This window comes from Vidua macroura, chromosome 1 (genome assembly GCF_024509145.1).
Source record: "Vidua macroura isolate BioBank_ID:100142 chromosome 1, ASM2450914v1, whole genome shotgun sequence".
Taxonomy (NCBI): Eukaryota; Metazoa; Chordata; class Aves; order Passeriformes; family Viduidae; genus Vidua; species Vidua macroura.
In genome coordinates this window covers 49,533,871-49,558,239 of record NC_071571.1, presented here as the reverse complement: position 1 = coordinate 49,558,239, position 24,369 = coordinate 49,533,871, and the positions used below count along the sequence as shown (strand labels likewise).

The following is a 24,369-nucleotide window of genomic DNA, read 5'->3' as shown; positions in this document are numbered from 1 at the left end:
GCTGTTAGAAAAATTCCTGACTGTAACACTCATCTGTCCAGTTCATAAATCTGCCTCCCTATTCTTCAAAGTGCCAAAAGTTATCTAGCCAGACATCCAGCTTTTATAAGACAGTCTAACAAGCTGTCTGGCTCAATTAGTTTAACTCAGATGGTGCTCCAGATTTTCAGTCATCAGACCACTTTGTAAGGAAAATATCTTCTTGCAGACCCAGTTCCCTTCCAGTGCTGGTAGCTTAACCTACAATGTTACAGTTCTTAAATGTTTTTTTCAATGAACCATAAAAAACCAAAAAGCTCTGCAGTCCATCTACTCACCACAGTTTCAGTTCCTCAATTCATCAGCCACTTTTTTTCTTGGCCTTCTTCACTGTAAATGGTGGAAGCAGTATTTTCTATGGTCTGGTTGTGCAGAACATATTGTGAAAAAAAAGCTACATGCTTGGTTATGACTGAGAAATTCTGAGTACAGAATTTCTGAGCTCACTGTGTTCTTGGATAATCATGTAACAGACTGTTCCGTATGACCGCGGATGTAAATGGTCCCACAGAAGCTGGGCTCTATTACTAGGTTAGGCTGCATAGCCAAGTTATATCTAATTTCTCTTTCCATTATAACTTCTAGTACACACCTGATATGGCTCAGTTAAACAGAAGCAGTCCTTATAAAAGTACAGTTAGGACTTTTGATCAATAAAGAGTAAAATAACTACTACAACTACAGACTTGGTGTGATGCCTCTTTCTAAAAAATGACACTCTTAAGAAAGTAACTTTTTTTACTAGCTACCCAATTAACCTAATCTTTCAAGTTTTACCTTTTGTCAGTCAGCATACATACTGAGAGATTCACTTTCTCTCCAGGTAGACAAGGGGCAGAGATGTTTTTACCTTCCTGTGTTTTTACTGTTCACCACTATTGACTTCAGGAACCTTCCCACCAGTGGTCCCAAGAACTCATCTGCTCCGGTGATCCCTCACTAGTGACATAGGCGTAAGTAAGGCAGCCACAGAGGCAAAACTTTAGGGTGCAAAATCAAACCAGAAAGCTGAAAACCTGGAGTTTTCACAATGAATCATTTCCCATCATTTCATGCATGGTTTCTTTTTTTTTTTTTTTTTTTTTTTTTTTTTAATGTAGGCCATGCAAAACTTACTCAAATATGTTTTATCCTCTGACTTAAAGCTGACAGTGATAAAATTCTCAGTCATGCAAAACACAAAGAAAAAAGGTAAATACACATTAGGAATGCAGTGTTATTACAGCACTTATGTGTTCAAGATTTACTACATTTTAGCAAGCAAACTCAGCAAAACCATGTGGATTAATTTTTGTCTGTGTTTAATTTTTGGATTTTGAACAACCTTTAGCAATACAACGTGAATCCAAATAAGATGCAACTTCTGTATAGTACGTCATTAACTTAATCCTGTATGAAGAAAATATCAGAGAAGAAAAGCTAAACTGGTTGCACGGACTTCAACACATCCTAGCGCAGACCTTATTTTCATAAACTTCACAAGTTAATATGCTATTTATATGAGAGATAATCAGCAGAATTATGCGGAAAGATGTTGGCACTGTAACACATACAGTAAAACAATTCTCAAAATACTAGTCATTATTTTCAATTATGTTTTCTATTTGATTGTTAGAAGCCAATCTTGTTGATCCAGCAATATACACTTGGCTTTGCAGCCCCTGTTGCTGCTTAGTAATGTCTTGGGAAATCCTATGCCTTTGAAACTCCATGCAAATCATCTAAAAGGAGCCAACATTAACACTCAGGCTGAATTAGAAAATAGAAAAATACACGAAGAAAGTTGTTTAAGGACAAAGTTGTCTCCAGCTAAAATTAAGCACTGATTCACAGTGACATTATGAAAACACTGAACTGTACATTAAAATTCCTAAACATCGCTGCTATTCACAACAGGCCAATGCAAACATTTGTTACTTCTCTGTCTGAGAGGGAATTTGTAAGTTAGGAAAATGATGTCAGTACAAAAGAATTCAAAACTAATTTTATCTGATTGGCAACTGAGTTAAAGTACTGAGATACTAAATAAATATTTGACAGCACCATTCCATAGTATAATTTATTTCACATATGCACTAAATTAAAAGGAAAGCTTTCCTAAACTGCAAGCAATTTCCAGGCAAACCACTAAGCAGGATGGTGGTGATCGCTGCCATTGTGTCATGGCACAGCAACTTCCTACCCTTGCAAAGGTCACCAGAGTTTTGAGCAAATAATCAAAACCACAAGGCAGAGAATGGTACAGTAGGTTCAGTTTTGTCACACTTGTGATGGGGAATTTAATTTTAATTTTATACTGAGCATTTCTGAGTATGAGGATGAGGAAACAATGCTGAATGCCTGGCCTTGTATTTGTGTCAACAGGGCTATCACTATGGATAAGGAGTTCAGAGTTTTGCCTAGCAATTGGCCTTGCTGGGAAAATTCATTCCAGCATGATAGGGCTGTTGTTAAGAACCTATTTTAAATTTTTGATGTGTCTTAATAAGGGAGTGCATGGAAATGTGTTATTCATGCAATGACCAGTTCTCATGGGCACACAATGGCACAGGGGGGATATAAGAGGTGTGCAAGAACTATTAGATGGGATGTACAAACAGATCTAGGACTCAGAAGTACTTTCAGAGACTATACCAAGATATAGTGTGTGCCATTTCTTGTTGTGTGGTGAAATCGAAGTTGTAGAGGTGCTACATGTTTAGGTACACAGTTTTGGCAAGGTTGTTTTGTTCAGTGGTTCCTTCCAAAGTAGATTTTCTATGAAAAGTTTGGTGATCTGAGATACAAGCAAAGGAGAAAGAGTCTCACATCATTACAAGGGCATAGAGCTGCATTTGTAATACTGTAATTATGGAGATAGATATTCAGCCTGGTTTCGACCTTGTTGAAACTCTAGGGTCAAAGTTAGAACTGAAATTCCCTGGAATTGAGAGGCATTTATGCAAGATTTTTATTAACTCCCCTGTAGAGACAATAAATAGCTGCAAAATTCAGCTGGTTTATATCCCAGAGGACTTATCAAGGGCAAGGTTTATAACTAATTATGGAGAAATATAGGTAACATATAAAAAATGCAAGCCTTAGCTGTATGTAATATATGGTTTGTAATATCATATGCTTTTAAAATTGCTGTACACCTTACCACAATGTTTTGGATACTAAATGCAAAACAAAAAGTATCCAATTCTAATTTCACTTACAAAACAATAATCATAAAATCTGTGCTTTTTTTGCCCTTTACAGAAAAAGGAGAGTTGTAGACATCTATTGTCAAAAAAAAACCGAAAGAAGAAAAATGCAAATTAAAACCCAATTTATATGGTGAGATTAAATTCAGAATGACAATTTTCTCTTTTTTTTAAATAGTACATTTTATGGTTTTTACTTAATTTTCTCCCTTAACTTAGAGAAGCCAGGAATATCTACTGATTATCCTACAAATCATGAAACTTTAACTAACATGTCTTTAACGTGCTTCAACTATTAAAAGGAAAGTGAATACAGACAGCATTGAAGGTTGTACATTTGTACACTAATCTTCATTCTTGACATAATTATTTATATCATACATGAACATACATGGTCTAGTCTTCTTGAAATACTTTCTGTCATGTATGCAGGGTCCTTTTTCTAGACAGTGCTAATACAGAAACATGCACATGTTCTGAAGTTTTCCTAATACAAAGCTGGGTCTTTGGTATGGCACTTTGGCATTGTTCTGGGTGAAAAGCATTACACACATGTAAGCTATGTCATTTAAAAAAACAATTTGGAGATTAGAAACTGTGAAAGCGAGAAAGAAATTGGTGGTTATGAAAGAAAATAGTGGTGCTAGGAAGTCAATGCTTTATCTTGCTAGACTTGCAATGCAATATAATCACCAGCCTGAAGTAGCTGTTCACTTTGTTTATCATTGTAAAATAAACTCTCTTTGTGTGCATGCAGGTTCTGCTGCACTTTGGAACTGACTACACATCATGTCTATGGAAACACCAGCAACAAACCATTAACAATGAGCAGGAGGAGTCAGAAGGCTGACTCATAAGTCAGCACCTACTCAGTTACCTACTACTGATTTCCAAACTTCAGAGGTCTCAATATCTTTTCTAATTTTTCCTGTTTTAAAACTTTCAGCCTAAATGTCCATGCACAGATCTTACAGGCAAGTACACCTGTCCCCAGACTGGACACAGTCCGGATACAACTGTTTGGTTCGTAGAAGTTGAAAGAGCTATTTGAATGACAGGTTTAGGTAATTTGATTAATAGTTTGTAGCAAATGTTTGGATTGTCTGTATTACTTCTAACTACAGGTGAATTAACAACTTAAATTTAATAGCATCTCTGAGAGTATGAATGCATGGTATAAAGTTGTGGCAAACCGAATGAGAGTTGCTTTAGTGACATTTTAATTAAACAGATACTGTGAATGCCAAATCATGTGCTCCTAAATTGGTGAAACTCAGTGAAAATATATTACAGCTACATCTACCTGTGACCACACCTGGTGTGAGCTGAAGTATGATATATTCTGGTATCTGACTAGGCTAAGTGCTACACAAGAGCTGAATTATTCTTTGGTTACTATAAAATTGCCAGAAAACACCTTGGTTTTGACAGGAAATAACTTTAATAAAGCATATTGTCACCACATTACCTCACTGTTTTCAATGTACTATTACTGAGAAATAATTTTTTGGTAGGTGAAAATTTTACCATGGGATCTAAAGGCAATTGCACTGCTCTTCTTTCTCTGATCTTTAAGTACATTGACTTCCAGCTTTTCCTTCACTGCTCACTCCTGTCATGACTCCAGTGCAGTGCTGGGTAGTCCATCAAAATGTACTAGTTTCTCTTATGGCCTTTTTCTGAGCACAGGCTTCAATTCCTGCTGATCTACATGGTGCCTGGAGAATTGGTTCCTTTTGAAATGAGGTTGGTTTACCACCCTGTGTTGTAAATGTCCTCTAAACAGTGCAAACACAAGCACATAGGTTGGTTTGGCTTATCCGTGTCTTTCAAATCCTCCACGTTATGCTCCAGTAAATTTTACCACAGAACCTTTGCAATAGGCACATTCCACCCACCCAAAGCCTAGTTCTCTACAAATATGTTTATGCAAATGCCTCGCTTCTCAGTATTCTTGTTAATTTCTGTAGCTTGGCCATTCTTGCTGCCAAGTATCATTTTCTTCTGGAAAGGGTAAAAAGACAAGTGAAGAAAAACAAATATGTCTGCAAAATTAAAAAATTGATAAGGCAAGTGGAACTGATGTTTGTTTGTTAGTGATCTCAGATTTGCAACAAAGGTGTGAAATTAAAATTTTCAGACTTCTGATCAGCTGAGAGTGCTAATCACTAAATCAAATGGTGGGAGCAAAGAAATTGCTAAGAAAAATTAAGGCAGTCAGTGCCTCACTCCTGCATCACTGAACAAGGAACCTGTCTGTCTCCATTCATTACAAAGGGAACACAGACACTGTGACTATTGAATCAGCACATGCAACACATGTACTTCTATGATGTCTACTACACAAAGGCTGCAGCTCATCTGGCAATATCTGCAGCCCTAGACTATACTTACCTTTTCTGAGAAAAAACACCTTTTGAAGCATCCATCTGCAGGACAGCTGGAACCTTCAGGCTCCAGGATCATGCCAGCAAGAGAGGTAGATGGAAGAGGTAAAGCCAAAACAAAGTAGCACACCCTCATCTGGGTCACAGCTCTCTCGTCCTGAGGGTCAGCAAGGCAAAGCATTGGCCAGCAACAAAGAAGGCCAACTGCATCATGGGCTGTATTAATAGGAACACATCCAGTAATTTCAGAGAAGTTATTATCTCCCTGTGCTCAGCACATGTTAGACCAGATCTGGACTACTGCATAAATTTTTTGATCCCCAGTACAAGATAAATTGGAGTAAGCTCAGCAAAAAGCCACCAAAATGGTTAGAGAGAGTTGGAGTGCTTGTCCTGTGGGAAAAGGTTGAGGGACCACAGCTTGTTAAGGCTGGAGGATAGGAGAATTTTGACCTAATAGAAGACTGCAAATACCTCTTGAGAGGCTGTTGAGAAGATAGAGACAGGCTCTTCACAGAGTGGTACAAGATGGAAGCACAAGAGACAACAGTTACAAGATAAAAACCAGGCTTTTACCAGATATTAGGAAATCCTTTTTCTCTATTAGGGTAATCAGGGAGTGGAACATGTTACCTAGAAAGACTGTGTCATCTGTGTCATTGGAGGTTTTAAAGACCAAATTGGCCAAAGTTCCAAGCCACATGCTCTGATCTTAGAGCCAATCCTACTCTGAGTACCAAGTCAGACAGGATGACTGCCTTAGATCCCCTCCAAGCTGAATTACTCTGTGATTCTGTAATACTAAATCATTATGTGTACTGCTCAGAAAAACAGCTGCTAGAAAAGGACACTTTAGTTACCTCTGATGTGTTGATTTTACCCTGTCTGACATTCTGCACTCAGAAGAATGCTGGGTTGCACTCTGAAAAATTGTTAAGGCTAGTCCAAAACTATGCCTTTCTTCCCAATTAATAACCTCTATAGAGCTGACTCTTGGAAATATAGAGATTTCTGGTGTTTCCATTAGATTTTTTTTCTTCCAGCACCCTATCTCCCAAATCCACACCTCAACCCTGTTCTGCTGCTGTAGTCTGTAAATGCCAGGAATACGGCAGAAGGATGACCATAGATAATTCCAGTGCAACCACATAAAATGAGAGGGAAAACATCAGGAAGAAATAATAATGCTGCAGAATGTTATAAAATAAGTATTTTCAAGCCAAGTAATTTAATTGGTATGTAAAAAACTTTTCTTCTTCCTTCCTTGCATAAGATGACCTTGTTCACCACCACTTTAGGATTGATACTTTTTCTCAGAACAGAAGATTGCACTACACAAAGTCACACTACACATTATTGCTATTAATAGCTTAGCATCAAACTCACATTTTAACAATGATAACTCTTTCTGCCTGAAATCTGCTATTGCTTCACCCTGCTGCCACCACTCCTCTGTAAAACATCTGTTTTTCATCCATCCTCACTCTCCTCCAAATTCTGACTCTTCTCCCCACAGTTTCAGAGATCCCAAGCCTGCTCATTTTTTGGCTGCTTCCTGCCTTCCTTGTTAGCCAAACTGTGACTGGCAGGAAGTGAAAGAATGTAAGGTCGATCAGTCTGCTACAGAAAATACACGCAACAGATGGAACAAATGCACAGGCTTCATAATAATTCTATAGATGAACAACACAGGAGGTAAGGCACGCTCCAGCAAGTGACCTTAAATAACACATTATTGGCATAAGAAAGGAGACATTGCAGTTGAATGTGACAACATCTGTGTTGTCCGTAGATGTCACTTATATTTTCCGTAGAGACAGGTGATGTTCAGGCTCTACAAGGAGTAACTCAGGGAACATCTGTTTGCCTCCTCCCATGGAGTCATGGGACATCACACTTATGTCAGGTGGGACCAACAGCAATTATTGAAGGGATCAGGGTCCCTCCACGCATGAGGTAAATGCTTTTCTACCACTTACCACTGGATGTAAAATGTTCATGGACTTCCAAGGAAATCCTAAACCGTGCCAAACCTTGACCCACTGAAATCAGTGTCATTTTTCCAATGGATTTATTGAAATTGGCATCTTTTCCTTAGAGTAATTAATTGTTCCATTCTGTATCTTTGAAATGGTTTTTCTATATGGGGTACACTGTGGCAGTTATTTGATGTAATTCTGGAAAATCTCTAGTCCTGCAAAGCGCTTGTCCTTCAGAAAACTAAAACAACATCATACTTTTCTATTTTCCAAATAAAGTACAATCAAAAGAAAAAAAAAATAATTGCAGAGTATGAATTCCTGAACTATCTTCACGAATGCCAGTAGAATTAGAATGCAGATTAATTTAATTCTGTGACTGTGGGGGAAAGAAACTGATACATTTTGTAATTTTTTGTGTGCCTTTATTTTTCTGGCAGTGAAGACACACAAAAATATATTCTGTATATATTCCTATATTGTCTAAGTAACATATTCAATATGAACTAAGTGTTATTCACCCTTGAGAATTTATTATTCTCTTCACAAATGTACTTATTACAACAGATAGTTGCAGTGTTGCCGTTAGGATTTCGTCACCATTTCATGTAAACCAAACTGAAAGTTATTTTTATCTCTTACGTATCCAATATTTAAGAGATATTTCCTACATAAAAATGTAGAAATTATGGAAATTCTTTAGAAATATGGTCTTGGCCTTGATTTTGTATGTTCTTCTATGTTATTGCATGCTTTTTTGGATAAGTTACAAAATTTCCAATCAACCATTAGTAATAGGTTTAGCAGTTGTTTCAACCTCCCTCAAAACCCTTGTTCTCATTTTTATTCCACAGAAGGCAATTTAGGGATCCATCTGCAAACACTTGCTATCCAAAGCAGTGCTTGCTACCATTGATAGTCCCTGTGAAATCGAAGTACAAGTACTTTAACTAGTAATGGGAGTCTGGAGGACTGGCTGCAAATGTTCATTTAATTTTGGGAAGACATTCAGGCAGGCCATCTTTCACACTAGAAGTGTACATACCATGTTCAGTAATGCCTTCCTTCTAGTTCTAACCTTGCCTCTGCCCAGCTGTATGACATTGAACAGCGGTCATACCGGGCCGTGCTGCAGTTTATCTTGATTTAGAACTGAAACAAAAACTGTTCCTGGGCATTTGGGAACAAAATGCTTCATCACATAATTTGAGAACTAACAGTGCCAATGACAGAAGTACACTGAAATTTTCAGTGGCAATGTACCCTTCCGAAAATCCATGAAATGAAAAAAAATTCAAAAAATCTTACCCTATCCATCATTTCTATGTGGACATCTAAATGGACATCCCATTTGTGACTCCCACTGTTTCTGTATACAGTGGTCCCACCCAGGGGTCCATTACATGAAACACCCTGACAGCATAAATATTTATGCTTTACTTTGTACATATATTTGTGTTTGCATCTTGAGGCATGCAATTCCAGGCTCCCTATACAGTCAATAGGGAGCACATGGATTTTTTACTTTTCACAGGTCATTATAAAGCCAATATATTCTTCTAGCCTAAGCAGCTAATTTAGATGCTTAAAACTCAGCTGTGTCCAAAACTGCGCATTGAAGCAACTGAATGCCAACAAAAGAAAAAACCTCAGGCATGAAGTTCAAACTGGTAATTTGGGAAAGCATCATTACCAAAAGGAGCAATGACTATATAAATTAGGTATCTTTGCTGTTTCTTCATCTCTGTTCTTTACTGTGCTCCAACATTTTGCTGGTGAGCCAGATGAGAAGGACCCCTCTGCACTTAAGTCTAATCCAAAGAGTCCAGGGTTTCACAATGTTTGCTTTTGCAAAGAACCAAGCACATTCTTAAAATTTAAGAAATCTCAAATAAGAAATATGCAATAATGGAAATGCCAGAGGCACGAAATATCTCTTCTGTTAAAGCAACAGAATGTTTTTAAAGTTTAGAGAAAATACACATCCTGCCTAGGCATTTGACCACAACAGTTTTCATTCTTCATTTAAAATTCTAGTATTTTTCTTCTCCTTTGCTTTTATCCAATAAAACTCCATCCAGGTTTCTACCTCCCAAGACAAAACAGATGCAAGGATTTTTAGTTTAGGTGACCAACGACTAACTATATTAAAAGGCTTTTATTTCACAGTTGCAAACTAACATTATTGAAAAATTCCAATGTACGATTTACAGCATAGAATGGGTTTATCAAACATAATTCTCAAACAGCTGAATTGTTGGAAGCTATGACACACATAACCTAAATTCAAATGTTAGGTCTGCTAAATTTTATGAATAATTTGAGTGCAACAAGCTGAGATTTTTTTATGGTACTTTTATGCAAATAAATATACACACATTCCCCCAAAATACAAAACTCAAGACAGAAAGCCTTTGCAAAGCATCTTTAAGAGTTCACATTTGTATCCTTTAGTGAGTGGCTTATAAATGTCTTTAAATTAAAATTAAAACCAAAAAGCACTGCAGCACAATGTATAAACAAAGGGTTTTATTGTACTTTGCAAAGGGTATCCTATTCCATCACTGCTTCTGCCACTCTAATATATTCACATGACTGCAACAAATGGGAACTAATTCAAAGGAGTATTAAACAGTAAGTTTTATTGGCATTTGTTATGACACAGACAGAACATTAGGACATGCAATAAAATACCACTCTGCTTGTGAACCTAAGTTTTATTTTTACTTGCAACCACACAGATCTTATAACAGTGACTTTTTATACCTCTAATTTTGCTTCATTTTTTTTAGCATAGCTCCAGGCCAACTATGCTAGGCTACTGGGGAAACCATACATGGTCAAACTGCTACCAAATGTCTGTACCCTCTGTACTGTTGACAGACATATGCAACAGCAGCTAAACATATGTACTATGTCCTTCTCTGGAACCCAAGTTACCTTTCCAAACTTTTATCAGACGATTTCTCCCAAACAAATATTTTCTAAGGGCAAATGTGATAGAAATTTCAACACCTCTTACTTAAACTGGAAATTAAATTAAAAACACCTGAGCAGAGATCCTTCTGCATAGCATTGAAAGTGTGCTCTGAAATGTAATTTGAATATACCATATTAAAAGAAATACATAGTAAGAAAATTCTGGAGCTGGATATGGGGGAACCTCTATAGCAGCCCTCTGGTTTTATGCTTACTGAACTATATCAGCAGGTGAGGGTAACCAATCACACAGACACTTACAGGACTGATGCCATGGCTTATCAAAGTCTCTCAAATAGATGATAATTGTCAAACTTTGCCAACTCATTATTATTATTTGAGTGACTCTGGTAAAGTTCAAAGACTTTGTCTGGTTGATTTTTTGTTCTTTATTTGCATAAAGTAATTTTCTGCTGCAAATATTCACTAACACAAAACTGAGTCTATAAACACCACTTTTAATTTTTCTAGAATAATGAGAACACAAAAGAAGGACCAGCCCTGGCCTATCAAAGCTAGGAAAAATGGCTGTTATGGGAATGTCTTAAACACAAAGCTCTCACACATCATCTATCTGTGCCTGAAAATACTGTGTGGTTGACATTCAGAAGGCTTCCTGTAAGTCCTGTAGGTAAGTAACTGCAGGGTACTCATGGCCTTGTCCAGCCACGTGCAGAAAATCTCCATCATCGGAGACACCACTGTCTCTGTGATCCCTGTTCTAGTGCACAGCCACTCGTATTGCCATAAACCTTCTTATATCCAGTTGAAATTTCCCTTTTTGCAACATGTGCCCATTATCTCTTAGTCTTGCACAGGACATCTTCAAAGACAGTCTAGCTTCATCTTCTCTATAACTCCCATTTTAGGTAGTAGAACCTTGCAATTAGATCCCACCTGGACATCTTGTCTAGATTAAATAAACACCAGGTCTCCCCTTGCTTGGCATAGTCTGCCAAACACTGTAGTGCTCTTACACCTGATTCTTCCCATTTGTCAACACCTCTCTGATGATGAGGATCCACACAGGCTCACAGCACTTCAGATACAGTCTCATAGGTGTTGAATAGATGGATATAATCACTTCTCTCAGCCTCCAAGCTACTCCCTTGCTAATGCAGTTTTTTGTTGCTGCCAGAGCTCACTTCTGACTCATGCTCAGCTCATTGTCCACCAGAGAGGGACAGAGCTGCCCCTGCCTGTGCTCTTGCAGAGGGATACCTCATCATAGATGCAGGATTTGGCATTTACCTTTGCTTAGTGTCCTGAGATTCCCATCAGCACTTGAGGTTACCATTTTTGCAGTTTGCAAAGGCCCCTCTGAATGGTTGCCCTGCCTGGCAGCAAGTGACACGCCTCTCACGATCTAGGGGTGAGGTGGCTGAAGATGCACCATGCCACTTTGTCAGCATTGGGAGGAATGGGCCAAATGCAGAAAAAAGGTGAGGAGAACTGTAAATTGCTGAATTGATGTTGCAGCTGGGAATAACTTTTGATGAGCCTGAGTGAACAGCAGCAGAGTGATCCTCTAGCATGGATCGAGTTTAACGGTGTCTGTGTCTCTGCTTGGGTACCTCTGCCCAGGTGTTGCATTGGGGATCCCCTAGATAGCGAGGTAATGGAAATAAATTTACTCTTAAATTTAAAACTCTTGTATAAATTACTTTCTAGATATGAGATTGTAGTTGTCCCAGCTGATGGACTTTTTCAGCTCAGAGGGTTTTTTTTGATTAAATTTTTTTTGAATTTTCAGATGATACCACAATATATACAAAAAGGAGTCCAAAAAGTAAGTAGTGTGGTGCTATAACACCGCTAGTTGATCCAGACCCAAAAGGGTGGATTTCTGTCTCTTTTCCTTCTTGTGTGATGAATCAAGGAACCTTTTTCTTGTATAGTCTTTTTATACATAAAATATTGATTCAAATCTATTTTGCAACAATTTGTTCCTTCTGACAGTTTTCAATCCAATGAGAACTGATATTAGGCAATGGAGAGTTTACTCACACATTTGCCTCCTGTCTTGCATCTCTTGCAAAAACACATCCAAATTTGGGTAATTATACTGAATTCCTCATCATCGAAGATGGTGGATGTTTTGTAATGCCCCTTCTTTTTGCAAAATAAGATTTTTTTTCCCCTTCAGCTTGCTGCAACTATAACTGATTCTAATTCCCTAGATTTCATTATTTTTACTGTAGTCATAGGGAAATTTGTCACCATCCTTACAATACAGTCCAGACATTTGCCATATGAAATAAAATTTAAAAAAAAATGTATCATGGGGTAGTAATCTTTTTCTTTTTTTAAATGTGAACCCATAGAATTTAGAAACTGCTAGTCTGGGCCTTCTGCAATTCAGCTGAACATGTCTAAATTGTCTATACATATTTCACATTTCTAAGGCTTTCTTCCCTACTATACAAACCAGATCAGCTGTATCAACCAGGTCATTCTACAAAATCTGGAGGGTAGAAAACAGTAGATTCAAAGATGTGCCAACAAATGATATGTGCATGTACCAACTATTTCCATGTGGGTTCTGAGAAAAGACACTTTCATAAGAAACTATTTTTTACTGTTAATCAAACCAGAATGTTTCATTCCTTAAAGGAATGAATGCAGCCCATTCCAAATAGCAAACTCCTGTTCCTCTGCAACAGCCACTTCTGATTCTTAGAAACCTGAAGGACTGAATCAACAGAAAACAATACCTGCTGGGGCAATTTTTTCCTCACGATTTCTCCCCTCTCCTCGCTTTTGCATGGGGTATTGTGACTGACTAACAGATGTGACCCGTAAGTGCACTACTAACAATGTTGTATTTGGCTTTGACAGTGGTTTTACACAGAGTGTTTGTAGAAGCAAGCCGTGCTCTTACTGACAGCACGCATTGCCTGAAAACTCTTGGCTGGCTGACAGACTGGCTTTTGTGGATTTTTTCAGTAGCGATTTAGGATGTTATCATTCCCCGGTCATCTACAGTCATGGTTGCAAGTTGCAGCCCCCGCGGTGGCCACGCAGGCATCTCGGGCTGAACTTTTCACCGCTCTCCACAGCTACCTGAGGGGAGGTTGTAGCCAGGTGGGAGCTGAACCTCTTCTACCTCCTTGCAGTGAGACGACCAGATGTCACGGCCTGAAGCTGAGACCAGGGAGATTTAGACTAGATATTAGAAAATAAAAAATCCACTGTTAGTGTGGTCAGGCATTGGAATAGGCTGCCCAGGGAGGTGGTGGAGTCCCCATCCCTGGAGGTGTCTAAGAGGTGTCTGGATCTGGCGTTGGGTGATGTAGTTTAGCGGTTATGGGGTTCCAGTGGTATCGCTGGATTGATGGTTGGACCTGATGATCCTTAAGGTCCCCGCCAGCCTCGACGATTCCATGATTCCGTGTCTGCAGGAGGTCACTGTGCCCAATACAAATCCAAAGCCAGGCTGCAGACGGCAGGCAGACGTGCAGCACCCAGCAGAGCCCCGGCAGGGCGGCCAGCCGCCCCGGCCCCTCTCCCGCCCGCGGCGCCGCTCCCGCCGGACGCCAGCGCCTTCCCCCGGTGGGCGGCGCGGGGCGGACCGGCCCCACGGCGCAGGGGCGGTGCCGGTCACGCGGGCGCGCGGCGGCCCCGCCCCGGCTCCGGCGGCAGCGGCGGCGGCGGCGGGGGCACCTGGCGCCCTCCTCGGGGCTCCTCGTCGCCGGGACAACCGGGATCGCCGCCGCCGCGCCTCTGCCATGGTGAGGAGCCCGCGGCACGGCCCCACCGCCCGGCCGCAGCGGGATGGCCCGGCCGCCCGGGGCCCCGGGCGGGCAGCGAGTGCCGGCCGGGCCGTGCGGAGCGGCCCCGGGGCCGGGCGGCTCAGCCCGAGGCAAGGGGGGCGGGCGGGGGAGCGCGGGGCGCGGATGCGGGGCTGGGCGTGTGGCCCGGCGCGGGGCTGCGCCCACCCGCGCTGTAGATTAAGGAAAAGGACAGTGTCTGTCTGTCTGCCCCTCTGTCTGTCTGCGTGCCTGCCCAGAGCAGGTGGGGCCGCGCTGTCCCTCGCTGTAGCACATGCCTGCGTGTCTGTGGTGAGGTGTGACGGGCGCCTTGCCTCCTCCTCCTCCCGTGTTGCGCCGGAGCAGCCATGGCAGGGCTCTGCCTGGCGTGTGACGCGAGTCAGGTGTGTTGTCCGCCTGGATAACACAGGAGGGATGGTGTGTTTATATGGGTGTGTAAGCCGGCCGGAGAATGATGAAGGTGTGTCGTCCCCCTTATAAAGTCGAGAGAAAAAGCCAGGGCGTGTGTCGGTGCGCAGGGCAGGGATGGGGTGTCATCGTCTGGATGCACGAGATGCTGGGTTTGGGCACTGTGCTGTATCCTTATGCGTGTGCCGTGACTCAGGGTGTGGCCTGGGATGTGCAGATAGCAGGTAACAATGAGTGTAATGCTATGACTCTGTGTGTATCTGCTGTGATTTGGGCTTCGAGTATGGTGTTTTTGTGTTGTAGCAGAGATGTGACTTTGTGTGCAGGGCCATGACATGGCATCATATGTATGTAGTTTTGTCTGCCTACTGCTGTCTGGTACGGGCTTGTTCCTGTGTGTATATATAGTGAATATTGGGTGTGGCATAATCTGTGGATATTTTTAAAGGCATGTATGCTATGGGTGTGGCAAGGATTATCCGTAGTCCTGTACGTACGTAGCAGATACAGGGTATGGTGTTTTGTGTGTACAGAGCAGCAGTGGCTTGGGTGTGTGAGCGTGCATGGCTGTGATGTTGTGATGTGTGTGCACGGATACATTTATAATAGATTTGAGGGGTGCGTGTGGCGGGCATAAGGTTTATTTCACCTGTATGTGGGGATGGCACGACACAGAGTACATGCGTGAGGAGGGTTGCAGTGGAGGAGGAAGAGCAGCTGTGGTTTGCTCTGTGGGGAGAGCATATGGGGATGTGACACAGTACGTGTATGCCAAGAGTGGCAGGGCAGAGATGCATCAGATGTTTGTGAAAGGAAGATGACAAGGCAAGGGGGAGTGTGTAGGGACAGGCACAGCATGTTTGGAAAGATGATTGGTTTGAGCCATGTTTTCAATTACAACTTAATTGTCTGATGCCTTAGTGCTTCACAGCGATAGTTACAATGATAGATGCAGCAAAACAGCACAGTTGCTGGCCTTTCCCACATGAGGAAGTACACAGTGTTTTAAGGCAATCACTTCATGTGTACATTTATGTGTGTGTAATGATAGTAGGTTTTCTGGATCAGGTTCTGGGGAGGCGGAGGGAGCACTCAGCCTCACAAAAGGAAGAACTATATTCCTGTGGTGTTGCAACTTTTCATCCTTTACGTGAAGGCTTGTTCATGCAGTCTCTCTTTCTTCCCCTGCACATTGCCTTCTGTTCCTTCCCCATACTAGCCTGCATGTTCTGAAGCCAAACAAAGCAACCTTGAAAACTAAAATGTGAGATGGAATAAAAATATGGATAGACTGTGCATGATTACAGTATGCTTCTGTGTAGAATCAGTTTGGATTTGCTTTGCAAAGGTCTTAGGATGTATCTGTTGCTACAAGGACAAGTAAACCTCTATGAATGAGGCTGTGCATGGTGTAGCATGGTGGAGTGACTGTGATGTGACTCAGTGACATGTTCTTCAAATCAATATTCCATCAGAGAAGATGCAGTATCTTAAGTCAGTTGAATAAAATAGATTTATCTCATGTTTTAAATTTAAGATAGATTACAGACTGAAAAACAACTTACCAAATGTTTATAAACTGCACCCGGGGAGGTTCAGGTTGGGCATACAGTAAAATTTCTTCACTGAAATGATTGTTAAGCATTAGAATGGGCTTCCCAGGGAGATGGCAGAGTCACCATCCATGGAGGTATTCAGGAAACTACTGTGGCACTTAGAGCTATGGTTTAATTGACCATATGGTGATATTCGGACAGAGGCTGGACTCAGTCTTGGAGGTGTTTTTCATTCTTAATGATTCTATTATTCTATAAGTAAATATTTTCCATTCACCAAATTCCAGGCATGGAGATTTTCTTTGTGGTCCATTTTGACATTCCCAATGAGATACCTTTAACAATCTAAACTCAGCAGACATAGAATCTGCGAAGCAGCATTGGTGCTGTAATTGAACAGGGGAAATCTCAGAAATTATACCATCTGCTCTGCAGATTCTTATATTGGGCAGCTTCTTAGTTGCACTTGACAGCTGTTAAGCTGTTAAACACCATTTTTGGTATTATTTTAAAATTTTTCAAGTATTTTATTCAATGCATGCTTGTACTTGAATTTTTCTGTCTTATAGGGTTAGTCCTATTCAAATTGTTCTTTCTTTCTTAATTCTTCATAGCTTTATAGAATTAATTTTGAGCTATTAACATCAGACCTTTTAGTACAGGGAATATCAATGTTCCTAAAAATCAGAAGGACTATTAGCTTACTGCTTGCTTATTTTACAACAGACTGGATTATTTGGTCATCCTAGTTAAAATGAGGGATAACATGGGGCTAGCAGATGTGGAAAGTTACTAACAAAAGTCAGGTTTTCTGTAAAGCATGGCAACTATTTTTAGGTAGGTGTAGAAAAGTAGTACTAGTTTTGGCACTTGACAATATTGAAAATATTGATCTGAATCCCAGCAGAAGGCTACACATTGACAGTATTTCAGCTGTTTCATCACCTGGAAGCCAGAATAACTGCATTAATTGAATGTAAATTGTTATCAACTGGTAATTCTGGCAGTCTTTCTACTGAATTAGAAATGCACACAAGTGAGATATGCTAAGTAGAACAAAACCAGATGACATTGTGACACCAAGGAGTTCTCCCTCAAGCTAGTTTAGACAATAGCCACAACATCCACTTGCATTCTTTCTAGTAATCTTTTTAGGAGGGTGATCCATATTCTTCATAGATATCTGCTTTTCCTTTTTTTCTGTGTTTTTGTTTGGTTTTGTTTTAACCCCTCCATGTGTTTTAGGACAATGCAAGAACTGTTAAAATTTCTCATCATACTTGACCTGTGTATTTTGGGTAACTTGGTGTGAATGTGATAGAGCATGAGCCCAGCAGTTCCCCTGAGCTTTTGCAAAACAACTTTCCCACTTGAACTTGTAATGTAGAGTGGGACCTTCTCATTCTTTGTAAAGCTTCTGAGAAGGAAGACTGTAAACACTGAGTATCTTCTATATGGTAAAAATCAGATTTGCATTCTTAAAAATGCAGAAAAACATATTTTAAGGCATTAAAAGTGTATAATGATGAATTTAAAATTCACTACATACTGGTATCTCCTCTGTCAATTCCATTTTTTTCCAGGATCAATAAATTACTTGCATGTCTCTCAAAGCTTAAACTAACTGTTCTTGAGACTGAAGAACAAATGGTTTGTAAAGGACAAACATTTTTCTCAGCCTAATTTTTCCAAAAAAGTGTACTGTAGTATGAATGTCTGAAAATCTGTGTATATAGTGCAATTCTACAACACTGTATGAAACCAAATGGATTATTTTTGTGACAAAATTAATTATAATGCAACTTCAGTCCCTGTGAATCATTTTGTGGTGGAAGCTGCCTTAGATTCTATTTCAGTATGTCTCTGTAGAGTCTCAAAGTTATCTGAGTGATCAAAGGAAAGTATCTTTCTCAGGTGTTTTGAACTTAGGCTTTTGCAGCTTACATTTGAGTGTTTGATACTTAAGGAGTGATTTGTTACATACCTGGTCAAGGAAAAGTAAGCACAGGATCTGTAAATGCTTAATTTTTGCTGTCTCAAATGACATCCCTCTTATGCATCCACCCCTACCCACCTGAACCAAAACAGAACAAAACCCATCCAAACAAAACTACAGCATGAATTCAAATGTTTAAAATGGAGTCAAATAATTTCTGTTGGGTACAGGGAGGTAATGGAAATGCAGCAATAGTTGATGCAAGGGCATCTCAGCTGACAAAATCAACTACAGGCAATTTCTTGAGGGATTCCCTCTGGCTTTTTATCTTTGCATTGGAGGAACCACTGCTAGAGGAGTACTGGAAATTTGTCCTTTTCTGGACTTGCACATTTTTAACTGTTTGGCGCTATGAACTCCTGCTGTGTAGCCCACAGGAAAGTACTCAATATTTGGTATCAAGCTGCAGCACTCAAAGTATTTGCCTTAATTCTTGTTTTACTCTTCTTTTTCTATTCCATTGTTTTCCTGTGTTCTCCTTGATCGGCAGAAAGAAACAGTAAATTTGGTTTTCATTGAATTTTGCTGTTCAGCTGGTTACCCGGTATGTTCTGTAAATTTAAATCAAGGAGACAACGACATAATCAAATCTGCATAAATGTGAAACTCTACCAGTATGTCAAGTTTGTCTGTCTTCAGAGGTTGAAATTGAGGTCAGAGCTTCGCAGAGAAAAAGCATTTCCATATCATAGCTTGATGTTACATGGTAGTTATATAAATATTAAGGGGCAAAATGTCTTAAGTGTCTTAGCTTGCAGACTATTTTCAGAACTACTTCTGAAACAAAAGTATCAAGATAATTTTATTTCTGCAGAAATTCAAGAAACATACATTTTGGTAAATACTGAATGTCTAGTTTCTCTTCTAAATCTCAACCTATTACCTTTCTTGAAACAGTTTGAAAAAGATATTTTGGAAATGCTACTATAATGCCACTTCCTTTGAAGTCAAGTGTAATTACTGCTTGTAACCATGAAGAGGTACCTGATTTTGTCTCTTATAATTGAAAGCTTTTATTAATAATACATTACATGTATGGCAGCTTTTATTAATTATGCACTACATATATGGCATATGTAGCCACAAAGCAGATTTTTTTTCTTGTTTCTTTCTTGTTCATTTTCTAGGGAGATTTGCCTTGCAGAGAAGATTTGCCCTTCATAGTAAAGATTTAATGCTCAGTACTAGGAAAAACCTCAGTTCTGGTGTAGTGTTTATGAGGCAGATCAAGCACTGCTTTGAAATGGCTTTGTAGAAACTATAGAGCCATTCCCGTAAAAAGCCATACCTTTTATGTCTCAAATGTGTTTTTGAAGAGCAGTTATGGAGGGGAAGGATTCGTAATCAAAATTTCTGTTTCACAGGTGCTTAGAGCAAGGGATCTGACTTCAACCATGCAGTCAGTACTTAAGTTGTGATTTCATTTACAGTTTGAGCTAAGTGCAGTAAGAAGAATTGCCTTTCTGGATGTAGGATAGCGTGACTGGAGGGAGGACTCTGTCAGTTCAAATTAGAATGGTGCAAACTCCTGGGGAAATGGACTTGCAGAAGAATCTCCGTGTGAACACTCCAGGAGGATTTCAGGTCTCTGTTGTCATGCCATCAACCTGTTAGTTTGTATGCTGGTATTGAAGACTGGGAATAAAACTTAGCCATATGTATGTCAGTAAAAACAGCTATATGTAGAAGTGGGGATTCAGAGAAGTTTTGATAGGTATTCTCCTAAGGGTTCTGAATCCGTGATGTGGATTAAATTTGGATGGCTGAAACTACATGGCTATCCCTAGGCAAATGTTGCTACATTGAAATGAATGGATACTAACTTTTCTCCTGGACTGATTTTGTTCAGGAACATATCATGTTCTGAGTGCCTTTGAGAATGTGTATTTATAGCATGATTCTACAAAATGGCGTGACACCAGCTGAATTATTTTTGTGATCACACAATTAGTAACTTGAGCACACAGTCCTTGTAGATGTGACGGAAACTACCTTAGAATCGTCTTCAGTATTTTTACTTAGGGTCTCAAAGTTACTTGAGTGGTCAAAGAAAAGAACCTTTCTCAGGTGTTTAAAACTTAGGCTTTAGCAATTTATATTTGAGACTCTGCTTGATGCTTAAAGAGGGGTTTGTCATTTACCTGGTCAAGAAATACAGAATCTGTATGATGTATAATCAACATTGTGAAGGGCTACTTTGTACCCTTGTGATGAGTTACAGGCAACAACTGCTTAATCCATCTGATTTTAATTTTCTGCCATTCTCCCATTAATTAATGGGTCTGTTGCTTTACGAGCCCATAAAGATGATGATATGGGTTTCCCCATATTCTACTTCAAAGTACTTTATATATTGGACTGCTAATTAAGTGATTTATTTTAATTTAGTTTTTTTAGGAATGATGTCTAAATGCATCATCACATACTATTCAGAAGGGTATAATCTTAAAAGACAAGTAATGGATAATTATCTGAAAAAGGAGATGTTCAGTCATTATTTTTTTAAGAGAAAGCAAATTGAAGGAAAGATTTGCCAATCAGTATATGACTAACAGATGATGATGATAAAACTTCGTCAAACCTGTTTTTTCAGCTGTCTCTCTGCATATGTTTAAAGAATATATGGGGATACAATTAACAGCTTTTTCCAAATTTCTTAGTGTTCATATGGTAGTTGTTGGATTTTTTATTTTATTTCTTTTTCTTTCCTGATCTGAACTAGTCTCTAGTCAGGGAAGATTAGGTAAGGAGTAGTTTATTTTTCTATGTGGTTTAGGTTCGTTCTGCCATCTCTGGTAGTGGCTAGAACTAGATGCCTTGAAAAGCAAATGTGAGCTGGGTGCACTTAAACAAAGGGTTAGTTTTCCATGTATCTCCTATCTCAGAGTAGCATAGGGAAAGTAGAGCTTGCAAAACTTTTTTGCCAATAAAGTGTAATGCCTCTTTCTTTTAGTGAGGTATTGGATTGAACATGATGTTTTCTGCCATGCTGGCTACCAAACACCAGTTACATGATAGCAACTATTGATAAAATGTTATCTTTCAACTGAATTTTAGGCCTGCAAGTAATTAGGTCAATCACTAATCTGCAAACCATTGGATTTCCCCTTTCTAACAAGCAAAAGTAAGAACTATCACACTGGAGTCAGAGAATTGCTGTCTCTTTGGTGACTTAGTAAGAGAGGCTGAGTCTTGCATTAGGGTATGGGTATCTCAGCTAACAGGTCAGGTAAACCTGTTAGACCTTAATACCCTGGCTGCTTGCAGGAATGAAGCTGTATTCTTTAAAAGGCTTGAGTGGTGATTTCCAAATATTTTGTTGGCAATAGGTGACTGCCCTTCAGAAAAACACACAGGAAAGGGTGATGAGAGCTGTTTGAGCAACTGAGAACGGGCTGCTGTGCTCGAGGCGGCAGGAAAGGCAACCTCCAAGCACCTCCTGCTCTGCACTGGGAGGCGCTTGAGTTGGAGCAGCCAGAGGCCTCGAGGTAGAGTTGTGCAGCTGAAGACATCAGTTGTGCAGCAGCTCTGAAGTTCACAAGTGAGCTTGTTCTGTCACCTAGTAAGAACGGGGCCTTGAGAGCCAGGCTGATGCCCTCCAGTAAAATATGAATGATGTGGTATGAATACCAGTGCTGGCAAAACAAGAATGATGGCTTTTCTGGAAAAGAATCAAGCAGCAAAGTGGGCAGTGTGGGCAGCTGCTTCTGCCTGGAAGGTTTTATTATGTTAAACAGCACTTATTCTGGGGAAATTTTAAAAGCATTATGGCCCTTATAAGGGGCCACAGGTCAGCCTTAGGTCATTGGAAAACATTAAGGAAAATCAGAGAGATGTGCTCAGGTGCATTTGTTCTTCTCTGAAGGTGAGCCTTGACTCTTTAAGATGACCAGCACAATAAGAACAGAAGTATTTGATATGAGGTATTGCTTTTGTTCAGTCAATTTGTCATCACAGCGTTAGAAGAGAAAATACCCCAAGGAAAGACCAGTGCAAAAGAAACAGGGCATATGTGGCAGCCAGGAGGAAGCTGTAAGGCTACTGAAGACCATGCCCTGGGCTCTGGTAGTGTGTGTCCAAAGGGAAGAAAATGTTAGTAACCACAGCAGGCCAGGAAGGCTGAATTTTAAAATTCACAAAGGAATAGCCTGAGCCAGAGCAGGGTGAACAGCTGGCGCATACGAGCAAGAGCCTGGAGGGCAGACAGTGTCTGTGTGTTGAAATAAAAGATTTTGCCAGTCTGTCTCTGCTGTAGACAAGCTTGGTTCAAGATGGGATTGCATTAATTTTAGTGTGTTATAATTTTTATTGATTATACAGAAAGCTTTACCATGGGTTCTAGTTTAGCAGCAGTTCTGTGTCATCAGTTGTTGTGTCTTCGATATCACTTACTTCAGTTCTGTTGGCAATGTATATCCTGTCTAACGCTCCTTTTGTTGCCTGGATACGTTTTGCCACTTGCATGGTGTTAAATGGTTCTGCCTGTCTGATGCATTGATTGTACATTTCTGGAGGAAGATCTAGCTAGCAGTAATTCTGTGAGCATTAGAGAATTTTACACACTTGTGCTAGAGTGTAACATGGGATAATCTGAAATTTATGGTAAAGGAAGGTTGTTTTGCCTCTTCTTCCTCCTCCATTTTTGTGGTGTATTTAAATAGAGAGTTTTTTAGGATGCCATTCATTACTTTAGTTTGCTTGTGAGCTGCTCTGGGTAGCAAAGCCAATTGCTTTCAATACCATGACAAAAAGAAAATTGCACAGGTAACAATTAGGTGTCTCAATAGAGGAGGAGAGATATGCAGCAAGCTGCTGGGTTTTGTGTTTGGCAACAAAAATCTGCACATCAAGGTACTGAATAAAACTTTAATTTTATTTTCTCAGGATTTTCCTTTAAAGTTTGGTTTTACCATGTCTATTACTGCATGGATAATACTTAATAAAAATTGTTCTTGCCTGTGAAAACCTGAAAGACTTGATGCTTTATACATATGGCTGTATTTACAATTGAAATTGGATGTGTGCTCTGTCAACCATAGAAAGGAAGGAAATATATGGATTTAATTCCAGCCTATTGTCTCCTTTGGTGAAAATGACCCAATGTCGTTTTTTTTCCTGAATTGATAAATACTTCAGTCTTGTTTTCAGTATATATGCCTTTTGCTGATGCTCTTTAGAGTCTTTCACACGTCTTCTTCCCCAAACCTGCTTTTGCTCATAATTCCTTTAGCATGCTACTAAGCAAGGCTATTTTTGAGAGTCTGGGTTTTTAATAACTTTTGATTTGAGAAGTTGACAGGTTGAAAGTCCTTATCTACTCTGATTTCAGTGAAAATTAGATGCATAAATATCTCAGTGGAACTGAGCCATAATGGATGAGCTGCTACCAAAACTGTTTCATCTGTTAAGAAAATAGTCCTCTTCAATAGAGGACTGAATGACAACTGGAATTGCATGCTTAAAAACATATATATAAGGACTATCACCAAAATTAGTAGTATAACCTTATTTTGATCTTCAAATAACTATATCAGAAAAGACTTCTTTGTCTCATTAATTCTACTGAAAACAGGAGACCCTTATCACTAGCTGTTAGACCAGAAGAGATTAATGTGGTGCTTTCAGTGGTGGCATGCTAAGTGTGGTGTACCAAGAAGTTATGTTCTAGGACTCATGGCGATTAGTATGTTTAATAATATGGAAAGGGAATTCAAATGGGGAGATTAGCCTTTCTGTGTTTCACAGATTTACACAATGGGTGCTTTGTTTATATTATAAAGAGATTTTTAAAAATGTAGTTGCTAAAGAAATAAAATGTAAGAAACCATCAGGTAATTTTTAAAGAAAATACTCCCTTTTTACCAATCTTCCAAAAGTACAGTGAAGATCAGTTAAGTACCAAGAGAGTACCAAGAGACATCAGTTAAGAAATGTAAGAGGTGGCTCAAGATTCAAGTAATAAGGAATTACAGTTTACTCTTGTGGATTTTGTCTTGTGTTATTTGTCCTTGCAATTCTTTTAGAATGTAGAGATCTTCTGTAACTCTTCTCGTGTTTGCAGGAAATT

The 24,369-nt window shown here is 39.6% G+C and overlaps 1 protein-coding gene across 1 annotated transcript in view; it reads left to right on the top strand.

The window, feature by feature from the left end:
• The first annotated feature begins 14,225 nt into the window (after positions 1-14,225).
• FBXL2 (F-box and leucine rich repeat protein 2) overlaps positions 14,226-24,369 on the top strand; it is a 51,447-nt gene continuing 41,303 nt past the window's right edge. Inside the window, exon 1 of the mRNA XM_053970889.1 lies at positions 14,226-14,303. Coding sequence (XP_053826864.1) covers positions 14,301-14,303 — 3 coding nt within the window. The 5' untranslated portion in view covers positions 14,226-14,300. The remainder of the gene's footprint in view (positions 14,304-24,369) is intronic.